The sequence below is a fragment of the Lissotriton vulgaris genome, chromosome 3_1 (assembly GCF_964263255.1).
Source record: "Lissotriton vulgaris chromosome 3_1, aLisVul1.2, whole genome shotgun sequence".
NCBI classification, from domain to species: Eukaryota; Metazoa; Chordata; class Amphibia; order Caudata; family Salamandridae; genus Lissotriton; species Lissotriton vulgaris.
This window is the reverse complement of record NC_141689.1, coordinates 271,335,083-271,350,883: the sequence shown is the minus strand read 5'-3', so window position 1 is coordinate 271,350,883 and position 15,801 is coordinate 271,335,083. Positions and strand designations below refer to the sequence as shown.

Sequence of the window (15,801 nt, the reverse complement as noted above, 5' to 3'; positions counted from 1 at the left end):
CCCCATGTGAAAGGACGCATTGCTGGAGTTGCGTCACTTTTGTGACACACTCCAGCAATGCGTCACTTTTGCGCTTACAGATACGTCAGAAATACTGACTTATCTGTAACTCCTTGCGACATGATGCGTCATACATTAAATATGACGCATCAGGTATGTCGCAAGGAGTGCGCACTGAGAAGTGACGCATCGCTGCTTTCATGCAGCGATGCGTCATTTCTCATAAATGAGGCCCCTAGTGCCTAACAAAAAATGAATGTGTCCATTTGTAACCTAACTGGTGCTCATGTAAAGCGCTCTGATACTTTCGGGTCAAGTTCATGCTAAAGAAAACTCCAGCTGATTGTTTATGTGCAAGTGGAGCCTTTCCTGCACATAAACAATTATTCCTGTGATGTAGACACCCTTGCACCATGGTACAAGGGTGCCTGCGCCGGTGCATGGCAGCAGCAGGGGAAAGCACAGAGATGCGACATATTATAAATATGTCGCATCCCTTAGCTTCCAAAACAAATGCAGAGCAGCGCAGCAAAATAACAATGTCAATCTGCCCCTCAGAATCCATCGATTCACACTGTTACAAGCAATGGTTACACCGGACTGAGGCAAGCCGGACCCAGTAGTCATTAATGAGAAGACAATAGCTGGGTTTATCGAAATCCCCAAAATAAACATTCTGATTTTAAGAATAACCAAATAATATGCAAATAATATACAGGTATTTCAATATATGTAAATTCATCTTGCACATATTAAGTGAAAATACACTACGAGCCTAACTCAGTTGTGCAATTCCATGAGTAAATGAGTCCAGCCATAGAAAGAATATTTATTTCAACTTCTCCAGATAGTAGATGCTCTCTACGGCCTGCATTGGACTACCCTCAGTCTCACTTCCGCCTCAGCTCAGTGATACCTCTTGTATAATGAAGTGCAAATGTTTCCAAAGTCAGTATTGTATGCTGCAGCCATTGGTTCCAGTGATTCTGCCAGCTGCAGCCTCAATGCTGAGGTCTCACACTCCCCAGACCCTTCCCGGCAGTCTCAATGCTGAGGTCTCACACTCCCCAGACCCTTCCCGGCAGCCTCAATGCTGAGGTCTCACACTCCCCAGACCCTTCCTGGGAGCCTCAATGCTGAGGTCTCACACTCCCCAGACCCTTCCCGGCAGCCTCAATGCTGAGGTCTCACACTCCCCAGATCCGTCCCGGCAGCCTCGGCAGCCTCATTGCTGAGGTCTCACACCCCCCAGACCCTTCGGAGCAGCCTCAATGCTGAGGTCTCACACTCCCCAGACCCTTCAGAGCAGCCTCAATGCTGAGGTCTCACACTCCCCAGACCTTCCCGGCAACCTCATGGCTGAGGTCGCACACTCCCCAGACCCTTCCAGGCAGCCTCAATGCTGAGGTCTCACACTCCCCAGACCCTTCAGAGCAGCCTCAATGCTGAGGTCTCACACTCCCCAGACCCTTCAGAGCAGCCTCAATGCTGAGGTCTCACACTCCCCAGACCTTCCCGGCAGCCTCATGGCTGAGGTCGCACACTCCCCAGACCCTTCTCGGCAGCCTCAATGCTGAGGTCTCACACTCCCCAGACCCTTCCCGGCAGCCTCAACTGAGGTCTCACACTCCCCAGACCCTTCCCGGCAGCCTCAATGCTGAGGTCTCACACTCCCCAGAGCCTTCAAGGCAGCCTCAATGCTGAGGTCTCACACTCCCCAACCCTTCCAGGCAGCCTCAATGCTGAGGTCTCACACTCCCCAGACCCTTCAGAGCAGCCTCAATGCTGAGGTCTCACACTCCCCAGACCCTTCAGAGCAGCCTCAATGCTGAGGTCTCACACTCCCCAGACCTTCCCGGCAGCCTCATGGCTGAGGTCGCACACTCCCCAGACCCTTCTCGGCAGCCTCAATGCTGAGGTCTCACACTCCCCAGACCCTTCCCGGCAGCCTCAACTGAGGTCTCACACTCCCCAGACCCTTCCCGGCAGCCTCAATGCTGAGGTCTCACACTCCCCAGAGCCTTCAAGGCAGCCTCAATGCTGAGGTCTCACACTCCCCAACCCTTCCAGGCAGCCTCAATGCTGAGGTCTCACACTCCCCAGACCCTTCTCGGCAGCCTCAACTGAGTTCTCACACTCCCCAGACCCTTCCCGGCAGCCTCAACGCTGAGGTCTCACACTCCCCAGAGCCTTCCAGGCAGCCTCAATGCTGAGGTCTCACACTCCCCAGACCATTCCCGGCAGCCTCAATGCTGAGGTCTCACACTCCCCAGACCCTTCCCGGCAGCCTCAACTGAGTTCTCACACTCCCCAGACCCTTCCCGGCAGCCTCAACGCTGAGGTCTCACACTCCCCAGACCCTTCCCGGCAGCCTCAATGCTGAGGTCTCACACTCCCCAGAGCCTTCCAGGCAGCCTCTAGTGCAGAATGTTTGTGAGGCCAGAGAAAGGATTCACTGCATGACTGTCCGCTGTAAAGGCGATGTGGTCAGTAGTTTCTTCATTCATATTCAGGCTCTTGTCTTCAGCGGCATCACGGATAGTGACATTATGCCTCTGATCTGCGGTTAGGTCCAAGCATGTCTCATTTGTACCAAAGAGCTGTGCCAGAACAGTACCTCTGAGGGCATGCATGTAGTCGTCCATGTAAAGTGTCTGCAGCTGTCAAGGCGAACAAAAACAATTCATGTTAATATGCGTGATGCATTGTAGACTGTTCTACAGCAGGAGTACCTTATGTAGGTCCAGAATGGCGAGGTCCATGCTAGATGTTTGAGATACACACTGATCATGTACATGGATTTGGTGTGCATGCACTACATGTAAGTATTTATAAATATGTTGTAAAGTTTGTGCTTTTAGGCATTGATACTATATAAGGAACACCAACCGTGGAACTGGCAAGAAAGTAACACAAACTGTGGAAACTAGGCAGACATTAAGACAGCGAGAAATATGAACAGAGATTGTCTTTGGAACCAGGGAAGCCCTGACACTGGGAAAGAGACAAGAGACAAGGCACAAACATGATTACTGAGAAAGGGAGACCTGGATATGCACATCTGGACAGCGGAAAACCAATAGATTTTTTGTAGCCTAGAATATCGTTCAACTAAATCTAGACCAACAACAAAATTCCACAATAACTTGTTTTTTTAGTGTTACCCAAGATTTTCTTTTTAAACAAAATCTTTACAAATACACATTGAAACATACATACATACATACATACATACATACATACATGTGCTTTTGGCCAGAACTTTTCATCTACTGGCCTGTAGAGTGGTCACATATTCCTTACATCCACCAACAAACACAGCAAGGGGCAATATGTCACCAACTTTAGCCTTTAGTTCCCATATGCGTGAGTGCCGGCAAGCACACTAATATCATCCCAAAAGAAAAGAGAAAATAGTCCTCTTCAGTGGTGGGGACGTTTGAATTAATACGTCCTTCTGTGTCATTTCTATGTACCACATGGCACATAATTTACAAAATACAACCTAAAGAAGAATACTGAGATGCCCACCAACAGCCTAATAATCAATGCCATGTACTTGACGTTCATTTAACCTCGTGTTTTCTTACCTTGCCACAAGTGCTGTAGGCTAGCGCCAAAATCAAGTCTCCATCACACGTGCTTCGAATATAATAGGACATTCCCATAGGGAAGAAGACAACATCGCCAGCACTGATGCTAAAGTCAGCAGCAGCCACAGAACCAACAACACCTGCCTAAGGGAGAAAGGCCTTGTCAGTAAATGCTTGGTGCAAAGTGTAACACATTCAGGATTATACAAGATCTTTGTTGTTATAAGTTTCCCTTCGCCATTTGATCGCAGGAATAGATGCTTTGTGCTGTTTGAGTAGGGAATCCGAAGCACATGTTTATTTTAGTTTTTAAAGACCTATAAGTTGCAAGCTGATTTAAGCACATGTGGATTGCTAATCACATGTGGCAGTCTAGTCTTAGACATCTGGGGGGAGGGGTCGGGGTGTAATAATAACATTTAAAAAACTTACCTTGAGGCCGGGACCCACGTCTTCTCTGCTCCTGCTCTCCTGCTCCGACAGGAATAGAAAGCAGGCAGCAAGGCTCCCTCCCCTAAGCCAAACACAACGCTGCAATGCAGATTGGTGATTGATCTGAGCGGCGTGACACAGCGTTCAGACAGTGGCTGGATGGGTGGTCATGCTCTCCGTGAAGGCTGCAATGCAGCCTGCAGGTATAAGGGGGAAGTGCGCATGACTGGTTTGGGCCAAAACAGTCATTGCACACTTAGGAGTGGGCAAACCACTCCTCCCTCCCCTGCCTGCGCCGTAAGCATAGCAGCCCCGAACAAAGGAAAGACAAAATGGTAATAACTGTAAGTTATTATCATTTTTGTTTTTGCTTCTCGCACTGTGAGAAAGCAGTAGGGCAATGTTCCTCTGCCATAGCGGAGGAGCCGCCACTGAGCAGTTGTTGAAAAAAGCAGTGAACAGACAGGTGAAAAACATTTCATTCGCGAGAGATCGGCAAAGTCTGCATCACCATCCAAATCTTTCCACACTGGATGCCTCTTACAAAGTGGGGAAAGCACAGCCTTATTTTGAGCAAGCACTATCAGTTCAAGCTTGAAAAAAGATCACTTATATGAGGCTCCTGGCATTACCCATTGTGGAGTTTAATCAAAGTTGGGCCCGTGCGGAAAAATTAGTAGCATGCAGACTTTCTGACTACCATCAGGAATCTTGGTATCATTTGCTGTGTTGCTGCCCAAAGCTAGCCAGTGAGAGGCATCGCTTGGTCATCCCAATCTGCAGAGCTCAGGGCCTTGTGGTTCTGAAGTTCTGGACCCTGCTCTTTTATGGTTCAGAGGCCCAACGCTCGTGTCACAAAATATCATCGTACCATGACGAATTTGGTGTCTACAGACCGGTAATGATTAGGACATTATCCCTATGCATTTGCGTCGTGATTGAGTGATGCTATCACCTTTAAATCGTGGTTTCCGTCCCGAACCCTCAGACTCCATTTTGTGAACGGCATCCATCTTGTGGCTTGCCCTCATATAGTCAATTGATTAAGGCCGAGTTTGATCTGAAAGGACACGTCCACCTTAGCTGACTTCCCCATGACCTGGCCGAGCTGACTCCACTGCCTCCAGCCAAACCTGTTCAGGCAGTCCCTCGCTCAGTGGCCGAGTAAGATAGCATCAAGGCACAACATGCCATAAACCATTCACTACATACAAACCATGTTATCCACACACATACACCTGTCCATGTATCTTGTTCATGGCCAGTTTTACGATGAGGAGGTGCCCGATTTTATTGGGGTTTCATCGATATCTGATGGGAGTTCTGGGCTTGGCTGGGTAATCCATCACGAACTGGACATCTAAAATGTGGGTTGGTCGTCATGACTTTGCTTTTTGCTTTATTGTGGAAATATGTATATGACCGTATTGTAAACTCAAGAATTCTTGCCTGCAGCTGTTATTTCTGTATATAAGGAGAAGGCTGGTTCTGTAAAGACGAACAGTCTCCTGAGAATCTACGACCCGTGCTGTTGTACTTCTAGGACACTTTTTACTTGGTTGCAGCCAATAAAACTCGATCTCTGACTTCACCTAGAAGACTCTGTGTTTCTGTGGTCCGGAACAGGGAGAACTCAGAGGTCTTCGGGTGTTATCCCCCACCACCGGGTTCCTAAAAACCCGGCACCTCAGCCTCAAGCGATGCAGCGAAATCTCGGACTTATGTTTTTCGTCCACAGAAATTCAAATAGCAGCACGGCTGGGGAAATTTACAGACCTAATCCGTGCAGGACTGTCCGCAAATGCTGAGCCACAGAAATAAATCTGTAGGACTGGAAGGAGGGGAGAGATGGACAAACCCCTGTCTCAAAAACGATCGCTCTTTGTTCTAAAACTGTATTACTAGAATATGATACTGTAACGAATGTTTTAGGTCAAATAAGACTGTGGCAAGAATCAGGAGTTTTTAACCTATTTGGTTTTCAGATCATTATTTTAGAATGTTAGCATATTGTAATGATTTTAATTAATCGAACAATAAAAGCTTTTTCACTTTCACTTTCACTGAGCAGTTGTTTGTGCTGCCATCAGATTGTTTTGACCTGTACTCTGTACTCTAGTAGGAGTCAGTATAGGGCCTTCTGGGTAGTCATGATGTTGTCAAATCACACAAGAATAACTAAAGCCAACACTTAATTCAATTTGCTCCTCAAATAGTTATGCCTTTGCATTTTCAGCACCAGCAGCATTATGAATAGACTCAGCCACATATACAATGTTTAAATAGAAATCCATTTCTATTTTCCAAATTTAATGACAATCAGGTAAAACTGGTCTCTCTGTGCAGGAAATCTGTGCACCTGAACAGAGAACAGATATGGGAATAAGGGTGGTGGATCCATTTTTTGCACAAACTCCCAAAACATAGGATGTGTGTTTAACTTGTAATGTTTCCCTAGCATCTGCTACCAAGCACATTCCTGCTGGTGAAAAATGCATCTAAACCATTAACATGTTTTTTTTATTACAAAAGGTGTTATCAAAACAAACTACAGCATACGGTTATCAGGGCTCCCGTGACCAGTGGTAAAGTTACATTTTTATTTCCTTTTGATGCAGCTCTATTGAATAAGGCCATGAACTATCCTTGCTTACTCTGCTTTGTGTTCTTCTTGAGGACTGTACTTTTGGTTCAGGTTTCCAACTCATCCTCTCCCTAATGGAAAAATCAACTACCCCCAGGACCAGCTTCTTCAGCTGCATGACCATGATGGAATATCGCAGGACTAAGATCTAAGGCTGAAGATGAGAATTGGCTGAGTTTTATCTCATCTTTTCATATTATCACACTACAGGAAACATGGGACACTGATAACAACTTTGAATTAGATGGATTTGTTCATTTTAACATTTTGGCTACACCAAGTGAGTCAGGTAGAGCAAAAGGTGGTTTATCCACAATAATTTCACTCAATTTGAAAGGGAAAGCCAAACAGCTACAGACTTGCTCCCCACACTTCCTGGTTGTAGAACTGTCAATGTCAAATTTGATTACCATTTTGTTGATCAATTTTTTATAACTGTCCTGAAGTTGTCAGCAATAACCAAGTTTTGTTGTCACTTGAGGAATTTTTGGAAAATTATAAATTAAGTAAATGTGGTTTTGAGATTATTTTGTTGGGAGACTTTAATATTCACCCTTGTAGTAGGAACTGTATGGTTAATGATAAGGATGGCCCACCCCTCGCGCTTCCTACACATTTTGAACACACAAAAGGTGGGGAGGGTTTGGAGAATTTTTTGGCCACCCATAATCTATACGAATCTAGCTGCTGTCCGCCAGGACCAAGACCATCAACATATAAAGGGAAAGACACAGGTTCGATCATAGATTTTATTTTTATTTCCTTATTTATTTTGACTTTTATTTTAAGCTATAGAGTTGTAGACTCTATTTTTAGCGACCACAAGCCCGTGGTACTAGAGGTATCACAAGATGGATTGATTGATTTTAAAGATTCTAAAGAATCTGGTGTACAAACAGTGATAAATTTAACACCTAAAGACAAGGGGAGAAGGTTAAAATGGTCTAATGTAACACCAATCAGTTTTTTACAAGAAGTTCTAACAAAAGTAGAAAAGGAAGTTGGCATTTGCCTGGACCCCCTTTTGTCCAATATTACCATTGTACAGGCCTTTAATCGACTATGTCAACAAGTCAATAATGATTTAACCCTGAAAACAAAAATTGGGGGACAGAAAGTTAGACGGTGGTTTGATTCTAACTGCTCAAGGGCTCATTCTGCCCTGTTAAAGGCACTAAAAGAGTCACCAAGAAATAAATCCACCATAACACAACTAAGGAAGGAGTACAAACAGGCCATCTGTATCAGGAAGAAGGACATTAAGGAACAGGCATGGTTGGATCTTCAATCATTAGAGGTCCTCCGGGAAAGCTCAAAATTCTGGGAAGTTATTAACCGTGGAGTGTGTCATACCTGGCGACCTGTGGTTATCCCACTTTGGTAACATTTATAGACATACTCTAACTGACCAACCACAGGATAAGCTGACTTATCCCAATGTTGACTTAATTGAGGTTTTTCAACCTGAGGAAATTGAAGAAGCGATAAATGAGACATCTAAAAATAAGGCCCCGGGTCCTGATGGGGTCCCGGCGGATCTGTACAAGGCGGCACCTAAATTTTGGGCTAGGATCCTGCTGAACGTGTTTAACGCCGCCAGGACAGGTACGATCCCACAGTCTTGGGCCACATCTATTATCGTACCAATTTTTAAAAAAGGCCTAAAGAGTGGCACTGCCTGCTACAGACCTATCTCCCTCATTGACTCTGCGGTTAAAATCTTGGGCAGAGTCATTCTGGGGAGGTTAACATCTTGGCCGGAGGGCAGGGGAATTCTATCTAATGCCCAATATGGTTTCAGGTCCAAAAGAAGTACACTGGATCAGTGCCTTAATTTACATTTGATCATTATATCAATATACCGTAGTTAAAAAAGGGGCCTTATACATGGCATTCATGGATCTCTCCTCAGCCTTTGACCTGGTTAACAGGTCAAGGCTGTGGGGGGTCCTTTTGGAAATAGGCATAGAAAAATCATTAGTAAGCTTCTTGGCTGATTTGCATCAAGGATTGGAGGCATCGGTCAGAGTTACCAGGGATGGCAGATGCACCAAACCTTTTAGCTCTGAGAGAGGAGTGAGGCAAGGATGTATCCTTGCCCCTCTCCTCTTTACACTGTATATAAACACACTCGAGCCGGTGCTTTCTGCCCTGGGGGCCGACGTTCCGCGTGCAGGAGAGACTAATATTCCGGTCCTCCTGTACGCGGACGATGCGGTCCTCCTGACAAGAACAGGTGTTGCCCTCAACAAGTTATTGGCCTCTTTCGGGGACTTTATGAGTTCCCTAGACTTAAAAATAAATACGCAAAAATCTCATGTTTTGATCATGGGACTCAATAGTAGTAAGAAGAAACCCATAACCCTTGTTTGCACAGGAAAGGAGGTACATAGGGTTCCTTCTTTTACTTATTTGGGTGTCCTATTCGATGATAAAGGCACTTGGGGTGCTCAACATAAGGCCAAATCTAATGCAGTGAGTAGATCTGCTGGAGCCATCCTGAATTTCACTAGGGAATTGGGGTCAAGACCGACGAACGCCATTCTTAAATTATATAACGCTAAGAGTATGGCGATCGCCACCTATGGGGCTTCGATCTGGGGATATACGAGTCCAGTCCTCATTCAAAGGGCAGAAAACAGGTTTCTTAGATCATTACTCACTGTTCCCCAGTCCACCCCCACCTTTACTATCCACTCAGAATTGGGGGTTGGGTATGTCTCAGACATTATAAAAGCCGCCCCTGTCCTTTCCTGGGTAAAAACTTGGCTAAACGATGAGATTTCATTAAATCATAAAATCCTTGAAGATTGCTTAATTATGGATGGAGCCTTAAAGATCCCATGGATGACGTATGTAAAAACAATGTTAACCCAGGTGGGACGTATTGATCTTTTTAACTCCCCCAAGGGCATCCGAAAGGAGGATGTCAAAACAATTAAGGAATCACTGAATTTTTTTTTACAGCAGAGCGAGAGGAAATTGAACTAAAGAAAACAACGGTGAGAAGGAATTTTGCACTTAAAACTGTCCCAGGTCCAGAACCATACCTGGTATTTGTCAACAAACCATTCCACTGCTTTCTCTTAATTAGATTTCGTTTGAATTTAATACATTTTCTGTTGGGCACATATTTTAGATGGGATACTCCTGATAATAATAAGCTTTGCGATTGTGATCACTTTTCACCCCAGGACACATTACATTTTATTATGTTCTGCGATCACTACGACAAAATCAGAAGAAAATATCTTGTTCCCATCCTTAGAGAGGCTCGCTTCTTACAAGAGCGAGAGGAAATTGAACTAAAGAAAACAACGGTGAGAAGGAATTTTGCACTTAAAACTGTCCCAGGTCCAGAACCATACCTGGTATTTGTCAACAAACCATTCCACTGCTTTCTCTTAATTAGATTTCGTTTGAATTTAATACATTTTCTGTTGGGCACATATTTTAGATGGGATACTCCTGATAATAATAAGCCTTGCGATTGTGATCACTTTTCACCCCAGGACACATTAAATTTTATTATGTTCTGCGATCACTACGACAAAATCAGAAGAAAATATCTTGTTCCCATCCTTAGAGAGGCTCGCTTCTTACAAGTTAGGCCTGCGCTCTTATTTCTGCAACTTTTGCACAATGCACAAGTCACTTTTCATGTCGCTAATTTTTTAGTAGCAGGAGTACGTATTAACAAAAAGCGCAGCAAAGGTAACAATGGATTAATTATTAACGAAATATCTTAAGTGTATCCATAATAGACAATAGATATATTGATGTTTTAAAATGTTTTAATAGTCTTTTTAAATTTTCAGATTGTATATATTGATTGTTCATGCACATGTCACTTTAAAAATCATCTCCCTGATGATATGCTTTACGATCCATTATGTATATATATTACGTACATATTCTTTGATATTGTCTTTTTTATATTTTGTGTGTAATCCATGAATTGTATCCTGTGTCTTTTTATGATTTTCAAAAATCGAATAAAAGTGATTGACTGACTGACTGAACTGCATGACCATGGTAGCAGACTGGATACGAACCAACTGCCTGCAGCTCAACTCCAACAAGGTGGAAGTACTGGTTTTCAGCAACAAGACCTCCCCATAAGACTCCACCTGGTGGCCGGCGGGGCTAGGACCAACACCCAAAATCTTCAAATGGTTGCCACAGAACACCAGACCGACTGTCATGCAAGCACTCATCACCAGCCGGCTGGACTACGGCAACATTTTCTACATCAGAATCTCCAAACAACTTCTACACAGACTCCAGACCATCCAGAACACCACTGCAAGAATAATACTTGTTCTCCCATGCTGCACCCACATCACACATCATCTCAGGAACCTTCACTGGCTCCACATTCACAAGCGCTGCCAATTCAAACTTCTCACGCACACATTCAAAGCCCTATACAGCGCAGGACCACAATACCTGAACAGCTGCATACATTTTCACTAACCCACCAGACACCTATACTCTGCCTCACTCTCACTCGCACACATTCCTCGCATATGCAAAAGTAAAAGTGAAAGTCGTTCATTCTACATTGCACCCAAGACATGAAACAACCTCCCTCCACACATCCGAGCTTCCTCCTAACTTCTTGGGTTTCACAAGAAGCTGAAAACCTGGTTGTTCGTGTAAGCACCTTTGGGATTACAAACCTACACACCTGCCCACACAGCTGGATACCTTCTCGAGTGATTAGTGCGCTATACAAATCAACATCCCATAACATAACATCTAGTCTGATTGGCACCTCTGCCTCAGACTTCTCTTTCTTTTCTTTTGGCCCTAAGCATGGCTGACTGGCAGAGTTTTCAGTTGTACAGTATTTTCTGTTCTTTGTTTGTTTGGTCCTGGGGGATAGGTTCTAGTCCCAAATTGGATATTGTGGAGTGGTCCTTCATTAAAGGGCTATGATTACACTGCTCTTTTGGCTCTGTTGTTGGGTACAGTCCTGCTTTCACATTCTTTTTAGGGTCTTCTATATCCTCTCTTTTTAGTCGATTTAGGCCACTTGTTTACTTTGCTCCTATTCTAGCTTCTAAAGATATATCTTGCTGAGTGCAGCTTCTCCTGTTCTTTCTTGAACATTTTCAGAAATGCTTGCATTCCAGTTTTTGTCTAGTGAACTGTGGCAAGCTGGTTCAATGGGTTAAGAGCTCACATCTCTTAGTGTCAGTCATAATCAGATCATCAGCTAAGTCTTGGCAAGGACTATTTAGACTTCTGATCTCGTGGCTTTCTGTTTGGGAGAATCACTGATGACTTTGTGGATAGGGACTGTGACTCTCAGTCACAGCTGCGTTCTACTGTCTCCGTTGTAATTTATCTGATTGAAGGTATGATCAAGCACAAGCTGTTTTAAGGATATCTCTCAAAATGCAAGAGTTTCAGATACGGATGGAATTGATGTCTCTCCCTGTTTTCTACCTGTACATCTTTTCTATGATCTTCAAATTCTTGATATGTCAAAGAGTAGTTTTCCTTTGCTTTTGGTTACACTGGGGTTCTGCTGGGTGGACCTCTGCGTTTTATCAGGCCAGGTACATGGTATACCAAGGTTGTTTCTTGGGCAGTTGCTTTGGTCACACTATTTTGCTGTGCCACTTTCGAAGGTTCTACGTTAGTTTACCAGTCTGGCAATCAGTTCCTATGCCTGGCTTGTGCCTTTAATACAGGTGTTTCATATGTCCACATTTTCTTTGCAAATGGTCTTTCGGGGAAAGCCCTACAAACTTCTAATCCTGTAATTCAAGTGGCTCAGTGTGTTTATTGTGCCCATCCTACCCCCCTTCTTCTTTAGTAGACTACCTTTATGCTTCCTTGCGGTGGACTTATTTGTCCATATAGCCTGGTGTCTCAGGTACTCTAGAAATGCAGTACTCTAACTCTTGCTATGCTGTTGAGGTCTCAATTCAAGTAGGTCTTTGCCGTTTTGTGCTACAGTTAATTTCTTGGGCAATGTAAGATTCTCTCTCATTGTTTGTCTTTTATGGCATTTATTTTTAGATTCTTACTTTGTGTTATATACACCTCCTTACATCTTCTGTGTTTGACCTCCTCTGGTTAGGTGTTTGAAAGCTATACCTAATTGCATACATTGCTTCCCTAAAATCTGCATGGCAGGTTATGGGATGGTTGTGGGTACATGTGTCTCTGATTGTGTCTCCTCACTTCCAGTTTTGTTCTTTGCCTTGCACCTTGAGGGTTATTCCACGTTTATGCTTCAGATTGCCTCAAAATAATCTGTGACTTTTCCCCTTACCAGATTTAGTTATACCTTTTTCTGTGCTACTAGGTGCAGCTTCTTTGGCACTGTGATCGTTTAGAGCTCTTTTGCCACTTTTATTTTCCTTCCCGGACTTTCTGTTTCGTGATTCTCCTGGCATCATTGTGATTGTTTGGTGTGGCTTCTAACTGGGGGTTTTCAGCCTATGTCTTTAATCTGTGCTGGTATTTGCCTTACTCTTCTGTTTTGCTCCTTTGTTGGACTTCTGTTGTTTGTATTTTTGGAGTAGCATAATTTAGAGTCTCATCTCTATATATGCAACGTATACACTCAACGTGTGTTTAACCATATTAATCGGTGTGCATATTATGAATCAAATGTAGTAAGTGGCCAAATTTCACAGCAAGAAGTATATCTAGCTGTCTTATAGTCAATGTATGTGCATTCATTTTAAATGTATACCTTCTTTCAATGTACTCAGTATTTACTTAAGCTGACTGTACTAATTTCGAAACAATTTTCAATCAAATGTTAGCCTTATCTGTAACCTGCCTGACTTGACCATGTTGCATTTTCATAAAAGTTTGCCAGTGTCTTGTTTGTCTCTCCTCAGTAGGTATCTTATAAGATGCCTCATTAGCTAGAATGGGTTTATTGCATTTGATTGATAAGTAGCTGCAGTAATGAGAACTTGGCTTCCGATGAGAAGATTGAGAAGGTGACAGGAGCCTCCTGTACCAGGTAGACCAGAACGATGATACATTCAAGGACAAACAGATTTGTGGCTCTTTGTTTGAAGATGGGAAACGAGGGAGTCTATCTTCTCCCAGAGAACACTGTTTAGAAATTGGTTAGTTTGGTGGGAACTGATATGAAGGGTCTTCTAGAAACATCTTTCATGCTTTTATTGTGTGCTCCTTAGCATAGTTTAGCAAACCCTGTCCTGGCTTCATTGAGAGGACACTTCTCTGCTGATTTCTTTTGCCCAGAGGGTTGAGCTTCATGCTTGAACACTGGTGCTTCTCACCTGGCCCTTAAACTTGATTCAGCTGACACCTTCCTCCTCATAGAGATTCCCTTGTCAAATCAAATAAGTCTTTATTTCGACATCATGTCACAAAAGACAAACATGTTAAGGGCGGCCAAGAGAACCTCTTTCAAAGACCTCCTCGACAACAACGCACACAATAGCAAGGAGCTCTTCAACATTGTGAAGGAACTCTCCAACCCCAGCTCCAACACCAACGACATCCCGCTGTCACAAGCCTTGTGCGACTCCCTTTCCACCTTCTTCCACTGCAAGATAGCAGACATCCACGACAGCTTCAACACCCAGACAGCCCCAACAGACAGCAAGACAACAGACCCTCCACAGACCATCGACCACGACCCCCTGCCAGCCTGGGCCAGCGTGAGCATCGATGACACCATCAAGACCATGCACACAACCCACTCCGGCTCTCCGTCAGACCCATTCCTGCACCACGTCTTCAACAGAGCAAGCAGTTCCATCGCACCCGACCGGTGCAACGTCATCAATCTCTCCCTCGAGACCACGACCTTCTAAGAGATCTGGAAACACGCTGAGATCAACGCTCTACTACAAAAAACTAAGGCAGACTCAAGAGACCTCAAGAACTTCCTGCCCATCTCTCTGCTCCCCTTCCCGGCCAAGGTCTTTGAGAAAACCATCAACAGACAGCTAACCCAATACCTCGAAGAAAACCGAATCCTAGACCCTTCCCAGTCAGGGTTCCACAGTAACCACAGCACTGAGACTGCCCTCATCGCCGACACCGATGATATCAGGACCCTGCTGGACAACGGCGAAACCGCAGCACTCATCCTCCAAGACCTCTCTGCCGCCTTCGACACTGAATGCCATTGCACACTACACGCACGCCTCCATGCCGCAGGGATCCGAGACAAGTCTCTGGATTGGACCACCTTTTTCCTCTCCGGCAGAACTATGAGTGTCCGCCTCCCCACATTCCGTTCCAAAGCCTCCAAGATCATCTGCGGCGTACCCCAGGGATCCTCTCTCAGCCCGACGCGGTTCAACATTTACATGGCCCGCTCGCTCATGTAGCCCGACAGCACGACCTCAACATAATCTCCTACGCTGACCACACTCAGCTGATCCTCTCCCTCACCAAGGACCCCATCACCGCCAAAGCCAACCTCCACGAAGGAATGAAGGCCGTCGCCGACTGGATGAAGACCAGCCATCTGAAGCTGAACTCCGACAAGCACGAGGTCCTCATCCTCGGCTCTAACCCTTCAGCCTGGAATGACTCCTGGTGGCAGAAGGCACTGGGGTCAGCCCCGACACCCACCGACCACGCACAAAACCTGGGAATCATCCTCGACTAAACACTCTCAATATCCAAGCAAGTGAATGGCGTCTCCTCCTCCTGCTTCAACACCCACCGCATGCTCCGCAAGATCTACAGATGGATCCCGACATATACAACAAAGACAGTCACCCAGGCCCTCGTCAGCAGCAGACTCGACTACGGAAAAGCCCTCTGCGGGAGAGCTCCGACCCAGCTCATCAAATGACTACAACGCATCCAAAACACCTCGGCACGACTGATCCTTGACGTACCACACCACGGCCAAATCACGCCCCCGCCTGAGAAACCTACACTGGCTCCCCGTCAACAAGAGGATATCCTTCAAGCTCATCACCCACGCGCACAAGGCACTCCACAAGATCGGCCCAACCTACCTCAACAGGCGGCTCTCCTTCTACATCCCCAACTGTCGGCTACGCTCCGCCGACCTCTCACTCGCCACCGTCCCACGCATCCGAAGAACAACCACCGGTGGGAGATCCTTCTCCCACCTCGCCGCCAAGACATGGAACACCCTCCCAC

The 15,801-nt window shown here is 45.2% G+C and overlaps 1 protein-coding gene across 1 annotated transcript in view; it reads right to left on the bottom strand.

The window, feature by feature from the left end:
• Positions 1 to 1,919: 1,919 nt before the first annotated feature.
• The window catches only part of LOC147726311 (uncharacterized), a 34,847-nt gene continuing 20,965 nt past the window's right edge, over positions 1,920 to 15,801 (bottom strand). Inside the window, exons 3-5 of the mRNA XM_086963451.1 lie at positions 8,023 to 8,133; positions 3,591 to 3,737; positions 1,920 to 2,660 (exon numbers count right to left, since the gene is read on the bottom strand). Of these exons, the coding sequence (XP_086819577.1) occupies positions 2,418 to 2,660; positions 3,591 to 3,737; positions 8,023 to 8,133 (501 nt within the window). The 3' untranslated portion in view covers positions 1,920 to 2,417. The remainder of the gene's footprint in view (positions 2,661 to 3,590; positions 3,738 to 8,022; positions 8,134 to 15,801) is intronic.